Genomic DNA, 11,547 nt, shown 5'->3' with positions numbered 1-11,547 from the left:
TTAGAATAAGATTGCTAAGAAATATGTATTAACATAGTTTTTCAATTGAATTGCATTGTAAGGACAAATTTTTCCGCATAAAATAAATTTTGATTTTATATTATTTATTTATCCTTGCAATGGTGTGTATGAAAAATTGATGTTTGAAGGTTTCTATTATTAGCAATAATGGATTTTATTCTTAATTATGTTATTTGTGGAAATGTCAAGAATTTACCAAATAGGGAAAGTTTCTCATCGCCTAAGTTTCAATTTGACAGAAACTTGGAATCATACAACTTGGTTGCATGATGAATGACAAATTTCATGTTAGGAAATTAGACTAATTCGTTGACAAAGTGTCAAGTGAAGGACTAGGAGATCGACTACACAAAGTTGTGTGTTGATCAAGTCCACCACAAGAGTGACAAAGATATTCGTCATGATTTACTAAAGGTTTAGTAAATATGATTATACTTATAAGATTAAGTGTAATTATGAGTTAATTGAAAGAGTTTCAATCAATAGCAGAACGAATAAGAAAAATCAAGTAGGCAAAAAGATAAAAGTTTCCCTATTCTAAGAAGAAGGGAGAGTACTTTTTATGATAGGTCTTAATGATTAAGAACCATATCTCAATTGATCCTCTAAGTGAGTCTTGGTGAAATTGCATGTCTGAGAAGAGGAATCAAGAATTGAAGAAATGGTTAAATCAAGAAGTCAATCATACTTTGTTCCTAAAAAAAGTCTTAGAGTCAAGATTGTGAATTGAGTGACAAGTCTCAAGAAGGTTTATAAAATTCATCAAAGGTGGAATTTGAAAAGGTTTTCTTATTCTTGCACATTTGAAATTGGAAAGTTGTGATGTAGTGGATATGACAAAGACCAACTAGGACCAATTTTGTGAAGTGTTTTGTCTTGATAAAAGCTACACTAACTCTTGAATATTTGTTTGTCAAGAAATGTTTATTGACAAAAGAATCTTATATGTCAAGGAGTCATTGGGAGTCTTAATCGTCTTGAAAATTTTTTAAGAACTAATCAAGAATAAACCTTATCGATCATCACTAGCACACGACTTGAGGTTTACAACCTATCGTGTTGACATTATTTTGTTTCTGTGCCATTCCAATTGAGTTAATTATGCATGTGAGTTCTATGAGTTCTCATTTGAATGCATAAAAGGCAAGCACCTTGATCAATGAAAAGTACATTGATAGGAAAAGATAAGCTGCTTAACTACTTGGAAGACATGGTGGGCACTCGTGTTACCATAAGGCGAGAAATCAAGATTGAGAAAGTTCGGTCCATATGAGTTTGGATTTGTCACAAACTTTGGTTTTGACAAATTCGCATGGTTAGGAACACATACACCATTAAAATCTAAGTGTCATAAGATTCCCTCCTTCATGAAAATGACTGTGAGGAAATGCTTTCACTAAAAGAGATTTTAAGAAGATAGTGATTGTGAAATTGTATTCTCGAATTCGATTATGGTTACGGTATCCCTTTCCATAATTCGAATTGTGAGATTTGGCAATTAGTTTGAATTGTTTAGACACACATATGAGCTATCTAAGGTAAATGTGTATAAGTTTAAGAAGCTTAGACAAAGGATTATCAAAACATTAGGTATTAGAAATATGAACTTTAGAAATTCAATAAGTATTGTTTTCTGGAAGTTCAGTTGTTTTCTTAAACATGTCAAAGCTAGTGGGAGCATAAGTGTTATGCTTATATGATAATAATCATCATGATAGTGGGAGCATAAATGTTGTGCTTGTATGATTATTAAGGCAAGTATTGCAAGTTAGCAATATTAATTATCGAAAACAAGAGTTATACTTTGCAAAGTCGTAAGGGTTGAAAAGTTGTTTTGCTGTAATTAAGGGAGAGAATATTGTACTTCGTTTCAAAATCTAAAGCTTAGATTGAGAAATTTTAATAAATTTAGTCAAAGGATACATAGTGTGTTCTTAAATTTCGATTATGATTACGGTATCCCTCTTCATAGTTCGAATTGTAAGAACGAGACACATAAAATATTATGGAAGAAGATTGATAAAGTATCATATCTTTATGTAAGACATTATGCATCGTGTCCTATAAGCTTCGGGTATAGGATTGATTGCCAGTGCTATTATATTTCACCATTCTAAAATTTTCCAAATGTCTAGCGCATTTAGAGGGAAAAAGGAATAGAATCGGTTTTGAATAAAATAATTAAACAACTATCAAAGGATGATCCAAAGCTCGCTGAGGATTGGTCGCTTGTGAGTAGTTGGAAGTATGGTATTGGAGGACATTATTATGAATAGATAAGATTCTATTAAAAATGAATTGTCATATGGCAAATATGGAAATGTTTCCATATTGGGAGTTGGATATTGAGAATCTATGTCTAGATTATAAACGTTTATGCAAGAAGGATGTTCAAAGGAATGTACTTTGAGTGAGAGACATCATATCTATAGAATTGTTTCTGATAGAGATTAGCCAAGTCTTGATGATTTTGAGCTATGACTTTACGAAAGAATCATTGCATAAAATGTTAGAATCTAGCATAAGTAACAAGAATTTGATATTCTTATACTTATGATAAGGATTGGGAGTTGTGAAATGAGTATGATTGGAAATGTGTTTATTTGATCTATTTCACAAAGTAAGGACCGTAGGTAAATATTGTGTGCATGCTGAGAGCATGGGACAAGTGTAGTAATAATTCTAGTAAGAAGTTGATTACCCAAAACAACAAATAATGAGTAATCATTATGGTGATTAAATAAAATGTTTTATTTATACCCAGAGTTTGGGGCCATATGGGATTAGTATTATTCTTGTGTTTCACTTTGCATGTTTTGACTTCCTGAATAATTAAATTGGTTCAGAACAATCAAATTATTCGAATGGACCATAGTCGTTCATATGTTGGAAGTAGGTATGAATGAACTGTGTGGATTTTCTAAAGTATATTAGAAATAAGCAAATGTTTGTTGCAACGTTCATGAGTGCTTATGAATATGATTTGAGCATTGGATTAAACCCACGCTCACTTGGATCACTTCATGTATTTTATCACGAGTGATTGGTGAGACGGTAATATCTTATATTCTTGAAACCGAGATGTGTGAGTTGTATCTTGTGAGTCGGTTACACATTGATAATATGTAAACACACTAGTAACTTGGTGTCATAAAACATATTGTTGTGTGTATTTCGGTGAGTGAGTGCGAGCAAGCATCGAAGCAAAGTTTATCTGTTCCTTTTATCCAAAGTGGGATGAAGGCGATATCTATGGGCCCCTAGATGATTTATTGATGACACATAAGCGCTTGGCCAAGCCGGGACTAATTTGATATATTCAATTGTAGTTTGTTGTCAGTCGTCATAAATCGGAAATCGGGAAAACAGTATAGAGAGAATGATTTCAATCCATGTCTCAGTCTATACGATATCTAGAATGGAGTATTATATGACCCCTTATCTAAAGGATGCGTATCGGATAAAGATCATAGTTGACAGCGGCTTTTGAAAGCTATGATTGCGGATCAGGATCTGAAGTCATATGCATAATAGTTATTAGACTTATCCAAGTGGGAGAGTGTTGGATTAGTGTCTAAGTCCATAGCTATTTTGGTATGTACTTGACCCGATGGTGCATGGTCCTTTTGGGTTGCCTTCACCAAAGCAACTTGATAGGATGAATTATGGAGAGATATGATTAATTATGATTTATTAATATATTATGAGAATAATATATTAAAGGAGAAATCATATTGTTTAATTAATATTAGTCAAGAATTAATAAGAATTAATTTTGTGGCTAAAAGACATTAATTAAATAAAAGGGACTAGAACTGTCAATTGTGTGATAGTTGAATATTGGGCTAATGGACTCCATAGAGGATGGAGTGGACGAATTCTATGGGGAAACCCATTAGAAATCGTCCAAGGTCTCTAAGGAGGGAGTCCATGGGTTGCTTAGGGCCTAAGCAATCAAATTAGAGTTTCCTTGTTAGATAACCCTAATAGCCTCACTATTTAAGGACCCCTAGGGCACCAAAAACATGGCCAACTAATTCCTTAGGGTTTCTACACGTTTTTGGGTGCCTCCTCTCTTATCATTCTTCATCCTCTTGCTCTTGGTATTTGTGAGCCATTAGAGGAGTGACACTTGTGACTCTAAGCTTTCTAAAGCCATTAAAATGGAGGATTTGTGATTGTTATTGCTACATAACATTCAAGGTAAGATCTAAGCACCAATCTTGTGTTAATATGATTAATTGTATGCTAGATCTAGGGTTTATAGCTTTGGATATTCAATTGCATGTTCATTAGACAAACTAGATCCAAAAGTTATTAGGGTTTGCATGTACACCATAGGAATGATGTTTTACTCATAACCCATCAACACCATCATCATCATTATCTAAAGAGTACATATCACCCTTGTCATAAAAGTATGTATCACCACCGTCATCACCTAAGTTGACAACCAAGGAAAAATAATTTGATCGGGTGTCGTTGACAACATCTATCACATTAACAAAGATACTTCGATGATCCCAAAGTTTTCAATGATGAACATCTTCCACAACTCTCCAGTTATTGTTTCAAGTAGGATCTTGGAGATAAAACACTTCTTTAGCTAGTGTGGCTAAGATGTACTGTTGATCATAGTACCATTTTTTACTGACATACCATTCGTCACTGGTATCAATAACAATCATATTCTTTTAATTGATTAAACGTCCATTATTTAGTGACGCGTTGAACCATTTACCACGAAAGAGTACAACTGAGTAGCCATGTAAATAGTTCAACTCTATAATTTCCTCAAGTTGACCATAGAATCGTGTTTTGTCTACTCCTAATGTAACAATACCACTATTATGTGTAGTGCGTTAGATATCAATGCTAAGAACAACAAATGGATACAATCCAGGTACTATAAGAATATGCATTTTAATGGACCCTATGCCAACGTCTTTAATTCGTTAGTACAATATGAAGATGATTCTTTTTAGATACGATAAATCTATAAGGAAATATAATATTATACATTTAAGTAATAATATAAATTAGTTTTAAATTATAAATTTATAAGGTATTTACATTTCTTTTGAACTATGAAGAAAATTTCGTTTTCAAATCACTTCACGACAATTCTAGTTTAAATTTGCTGGATGTGGGAGAAAACAATTAGAATAGTTTGAAGGTATCATAACACCATAGAAGAAGTAGTTAATATATCAAAAAACTTATGATTTGTAGCATTTCATCTCATCCTCATCGTAGTTGTTTAGTACAAATCAATGCAATGATTTTTTTCGCCCCTTTACAAAGCTTGACGAGCTTCTTAGTGGACATCGGTCTACATTATGATGAGAACACGGGAAATTGCCTTTATGGAAGGCCGGGATCCTCACTTCTATCAACACGATTGAATTTGGTTTGCATACCCTTAAGATACATAGAGCATAATGTTAGAGCTTCGTCAGCAACATAATCCTCTACTATTGAACCGTCTGGCTTTGCTTTGAATCTGACATAAGTTTTAAATTTTTTCATATATTTTTTAAAAGGATACATCCATATCATGTGTACATGCCCTCCAAGAGTGGCTTCATCAGGTAAAAGAAGAACTAGATGAATCATTTTTTCAAAAAATGTTGGAGGATATATCAACTCAAGATTGCATAATATCTTCACCACTTCTAATTGGGCTTTTCTCATGTCGCTAACATCCTAGGATTGTCCATAATTTTTTTGAAAGAATGTACACAAGTCAATGAGTGTTTTTGAAACATTTGCTGGGAGAAATGCTCGAAGCCCTATAGGAATGTGCACAAATATTGCCATTACTTCCCATTAACCGGATGGCACATCATACCATCCAATGAGTGTCTAATATTATGCCAACTCATATATGTAGCTGTGAATTTGGAGCAATACATTCGTCGAGGCGTTGGAGTCAAAGGAAAATACCGCAAAACTTTTTGTGGTAGTTTCTTGCCCTTTGTAGCTGTGTCCACCTATCTACTCTCCTTACGAATCGGACAATTCTACATGGAATCATTCTCCTTCCGAAACAAAGCATAGTCATTTTTTCAAGTGTGGATGGATTAATATCCTAACCCTATATTTCTCAGCTTCTTCTTAGCTTCAGTGTGAGGTTGGAATCTTGCTCTTCAGGAAAGTAGCTCGTAGTAACTCTACAATTTGGTCAAACAAACTATTTTTCCATATAATGATCACTTTATTATGCTACAACTTTTCCAAAAAGTTTAAGGAAGACATCTCGCTACAATCAGGGTCTAACTTGGTATTGAGCTCCAGAAACAAAGCATCAAATTCTAAGTCTATACCTCGTCGCTATTCGTCTATATTTTCTTCATTTGTATTTTGTTCCATCATAACATCATCAATTAGATCAAACATCTTATTAGTTGCTAGACTTTTTACTGGTGTATTTTTTCTTATAGTCGAGTTGTACCCTAAATCCGAAGAAGCAACATGTTTCTCACCATGATAAACCCACATAGTATATGATTCTAGAAGACCAACTCATGTATGTGGGCATAAACCATAGGCAAAAGCTATCAATACATATTCACAAACTTTTTGCACAAGAACACACTTTTCCTTTAGAGCTGACATGTTTCTTAGCAATCTCCATAAAGTTATTAAGACCTTCCAAGAATTTTGAAGAAGTTCAGTTCTCTCTAATCCAACTCTTATCGACCGTCATTGTTTCTTTATTATTAAAAATTATATTTTATATATAGTTATTGAAAGTTAGATTGTCTTTGGGCTATATAAAGAAATATATACCCAAAAATGGATAAAGTATTCAAAAGTATAAAAAGAAATATATACTTGAGAAGTAAAAACAAGTCAGAATGATAGAGTATTCATAACAGTAGGCATATGAACGCACTTTTTGCATACTTTATCTCATACGTAAATGTGTGTTGCATGGTTGTTTGTTTACGAAAAAATTGGTAGCATTTCCCATTAGCTCCAAAGTATATAAAGAAATATATACCCGAGGATCAAGGAGAAAATGACAACCAACTTTTTCTTAAAAAACAACACTAGTACAAAAATGACCTACGGACACACCATAAAACTGTGACCATATGCATATAATGACATTTTATTTTTTTCGCTAAAAGCGTGACAGAAGGTGATGCCATCGTATGGGTCTTATGGTCACTTTAAAATGTAGTGGCCATATGATATGAAAAAACGTGGCGGTATTATAAAAGTATGACTATTGGGTATGTAATTTTGTTGCTAAAATCAATCATTTTATCCAATATTTTGGCGTTAAATCGTCAGTACACACACTTATTTAGTAAGTGTAGTAATTGTATATCACCAACTTGCGACATGCATGTTATTTCAGTGTGGTGTTTTATTAATAAATTGTCGCACAGTGTAAAGTTTGTTAAGACTATTGGATATCTTTTGAAGACATGTAATGAACATGACAATGTTCACTAAATGGTCACATGCAATAAATTTCATAAGAGACAATTTGCTAATAATTAGTCAAAAAAACAATCAATTTTGGTGAGTATTTTCTAACATATAGAGACACATAATTAAGTGAAACATGTTCATAAGTGTTATAAAGACACATATTTTATTAAAATTATGGATTTAGTATTAGCTTACGGTCCTATTTAGATTACTTATCATGACCATTGCTATCATTTTGACATATAAAAAGTCGTAACTATGACTATTTTATATCATTTCGACATAGAAATCAATTAAAAATAACTATAATTGATTTATAGACACAATAGTGTTTGTAATTGCGACCAATATTCAATTTATTACCATAAAAATTGATTATTAGTATAACCTAGTTTATCATTTAGTCATGCAAACATTGTGGAGTTTGACTATTGTTTGTACTACAACCATAGACAATTATTTAAACCGTAGTCATTAGTATCCTATCAACACACACAATTTAGACGAACATGACTATTATCTTCCATATTGTCACATTATTTATATATTAACATGTTTTTTTTTATATTCTTACACACAAATATTATCTAAGCATGACAAAAATGTTGTTGTAATCATGCATTTTGTCTATTCAATATGGCTATAAACATTTTCTAGACACAATTATTTATTTATAGCGACCATTATTGAAGCACATCAATTAATATAAAATGTGGCTATTGCTTAACCTTTCATCACATTTATTTATTTTGGCCACCAGATTTGTTTGGTTTTAGGCCCATTAACTTTTTACAATTGCAAGTTTTTTATATATTTAGGCATAAATATATAAATATAAATATACAATTGCAAGTTTATATATATATATATATATATATATATATATATATATATATATATATATATATATATATATATATATATATAATAACCACCTATTATTATCAAATGCAGAAAATAGAAATATACAATAAAATGTAATAAAAAGAAAATTTTATCAATAAGAATACAAAGTTCATACATAAGTTTTCCTGTTAATTGTTGACCAAAAAATAATAGGCAAGATAAAATCCATATAACATTAAAAAGGAAAAAGTTTAAGAATATATTAAACCGAGAATGAGAACTTTTACATGGTTTTCTTAATAACATTGCTCTTTGTTTGCTTTATTATCCCATGTAGTGTTGTTGAACTTTTTTCCCACTTATACTTGGTTGTCTTAATCTAAAGTTATTTGTGGTTCCTCTAACAATAAAATTAGGTATTAAAACCCATGATGCAAAGCCCTCTACAAACTGATAATAAACTCTACACGGGAAAGCATTGAAAATACAAGTTTACTCAATTAGTAATTTAGTATTAAAACTTTCTTTGCCAAACATATAGAAAACAACATAAAAATGAAATTTTTGGCAACAAACTTTTCATTTTTTTGGTATTTTTGTACATGAAAAAGAAACATACTTTTCATTTTTTATTAGCCGCTAGTATGGAAAAGGCAATGTACTTTCTTAAAAATCTACAACGCATTTGTTTAAAACCATCCAAAACCTGCACAACCTTCCAAATTCCATTTGTTTACATGTTGTAGTTTAGTATCGAAACTGGCATTCTCCATCCCAAAATGTCTATCATTTGAGCCAAGTTTAATAAGAATAAAACGAATATTGCCATAAACTTTTGGTGTTTATGCCTTTGATTCATGCAATCAACAAAAGGTTAGGGTATTAAAAAGCTTACTTGGTGTGCTTGTCCAAGTATGTTGTACTTCCTTGGGATACATAAGTTATAATGCACACATTGATCAACAAATCCACCTATTCCATGCTTAGGCAGATCCTCCAACCATCTAGGTCGGGACAATTAAAAAATAGATAAACAACACACTTTATATATTTTATAATAAAAAACTGTTAATTAGAGGTAAAACTTTTAATAATAAATTAGTCAAGTAGAGTCATGATCCATTTATTTAAAATAATTAGCTTATAATCCATCTATATAGAACAAATAAATCATGATCCATCCATTTATATCGTTCTGAGATTACAATCCACTAATTTTGTTGATCAGAATTATTAAATCATCACACAAACAATACCTGCAATTCACATTAGGAAAGATGGCTTTACCAGTTTTTGGATGGTTGAAGCTATCGTAGCTAAGGTTCTTCAGGGCCTAAAAAATATAAACAAATTAGGGTAAGAAAGACATGACCAAATGAAGCTATGCAACAAAATTTATGGTAATCCTCTAGGTTAGCCAAAGAAATAAAATTTATAGAACTCAAGGTACCTGGTAGCAAGATATATCAATATAAACCCATATATATGTAAGTCAGATTCTTTGAGATGATTAATCAAACACCTTACTTGCAAAAAATAAGATGCATGTTAACAAAAAGTAAATGTTGTTAATCAAGAAGACAAAAGTTAATCAACTTTCTCCATTATGTTAAATTTATAAGCATGCAACATTTCAAGTGATCCAAAAACACAATTTAAAAGCAAGAACCCCACCTTTGGAATTTTTCATTGAATAAAGTTGACCAAAAGTGAATAACAATTACCTGGATCAAAAAAGACAACATCAACAAGCCTTAAGACACCCATAATTATGATTTGTTCCTCAACTAAAAGCTGTAGAATCAAAACTATAGTTACAATTTACACCAACCACAACTTTGGGAGTGAAAAGCAAAAAGTTTAAAGCTAAACATACCCAAACACCATTTGTCCAGCAGTGAGCACAGCTAAGCTCACAACAGCAATAAGCACAACCATGCCCAAAACCATCAAAGCTACCACAAAAAGGCAACCAAGAGCAAAACAATCAATCGATAGGGGAAAGCAGTTAAAACCATCATATGACAGCAAACACCAAATAATAGCATAACAGGGAAAGAACGTGATAGCATCAAAGGCTGCCACTAAACAAGATACCCGACATGGGTAGAAAGGACAAATTTCACAAAGCTCTCATAAAATTTGTCACCATCATAGGAAAATTATTAAACTGCAATCAATAATCGAAAATACCATTCAAGCCTTGACAAAAACAATAGACATCAGCCCACTTCCCTCATTTATAAACAAAAAAAAACCAAGAAGCTAAGAACCAATTATAGTTATTAACTTACTTACAGGGAAAGATGGAAGCCGGCTGCGTAATTCTTGAGGCACAAGTCATAATATTGAATATGATTGGTGTCTCCGTGGAAAAGGGATAAGAGGTGTCTTGTGGTGGGAGCGATGTAGACCGATATGAATAAAGAATTAGTCAAAATGAGAATAAAATAATAAAATAAAAACATCTATACCATATAGAGGCGTACCTGGTGGGACAGCGATGGTTGATAATAACGGTGACGACATAGGGTAACAGCGAAACGATAAACAACCGGAGACAACGAAGGAACCTGATGGCCTCGATGGAAAACTATCAATTTCTACATCATCTTAACTTCCCTTGGCCTAGTATTGTTATATGATTCTCGGTCTAACAGAGTATTCAAAAAGCCCATACCCTAATGTCGACGTCTCCATTATGGGATTGATAGATAATTGATCTATACTAGTTCATACTCAGAAACCATGATGGTTTAATGTTAGCGTCGTCCAACACCACCAGTCAAAAATCTTGAATCTGACCATCGGTTGAAGGCTCAACAATGTCATTGTCGTGAAAAGGGGGTAAGCGGTATCTTTTGTGCGTGCGATGGAGATAAAAAGAATAGATTAGGGATAAAGGTTTATAAATATTGGGATTAAATCGATCGTATGGGGTTTGGGGGGAAACCGAATGTCTCAAAATTGGAATGTGAGGGAATTAAATATGTAAATTAGGTTGGGAAAAAGCTTTTTTAGTTTTTAATATATACTAATTAAAATTTATAGACATTATTATTATATGGATGTTAGTTTCATAAAAGATTTTTTTTAATAATTTTACATTTCAAAAAAAATAAAATGCATTGATGTGTACCAAAATTACCTTATTTATAATCATAGTAATTTACATATAGATTCGCAAGAATATTCATTTTTTAAAAATACAATATTCATTTTTTAATAATATTT

At 32.0% G+C, this 11,547-nt stretch overlaps 1 protein-coding gene across 18 annotated transcripts; it reads right to left on the bottom strand.

The window, feature by feature from the left end:
* Nucleotides 1-8,791: 8,791 nt before the first annotated feature.
* Nucleotides 8,792-11,177, bottom strand: LOC145097593 (uncharacterized). Of its 18 annotated transcripts, none has more exons than XR_013704401.1 (7): nucleotides 10,803-11,177; nucleotides 10,608-10,704; nucleotides 10,190-10,268; nucleotides 10,038-10,107; nucleotides 9,764-9,835; nucleotides 9,601-9,646; nucleotides 8,792-9,317 (listed from the first exon to the last, which is right to left on the bottom strand). XR_013704401.1 is itself a non-coding variant. In XM_079035181.1 (7 exons), the coding sequence occupies exons 1-6, from the start codon at nucleotides 10,840-10,842 to the stop codon at nucleotides 9,640-9,642; spliced, it is 369 nt and encodes a 122-aa protein (XP_078891307.1). In that variant the 5' UTR covers nucleotides 10,843-11,177; the 3' UTR covers nucleotides 8,792-9,317; nucleotides 9,601-9,639. The 18 variants fall into 18 exon arrangements, 5 of the variants coding, with proteins under 5 accessions (XP_078891307.1, XP_078891305.1, XP_078891309.1 ...); XM_079035181.1 differs by having other exon boundaries at nucleotides 9,764-9,839; XR_013704400.1 differs by having other exon boundaries at nucleotides 8,792-9,646.
* Nucleotides 11,178-11,547: the final 370 nt, after the last annotated feature.

Source organism: Lactuca serriola, chromosome 4 (genome assembly GCF_051521515.1).
Source record: "Lactuca serriola cultivar US96UC23 chromosome 4, Lser_US96UC23_V15, whole genome shotgun sequence".
Classification (NCBI taxonomy): domain Eukaryota; kingdom Viridiplantae; phylum Streptophyta; class Magnoliopsida; order Asterales; family Asteraceae; genus Lactuca; species Lactuca serriola.
Note: the sequence above shows the minus strand (reverse complement) of the source record. Positions and strands in the feature narration are given on the sequence as shown.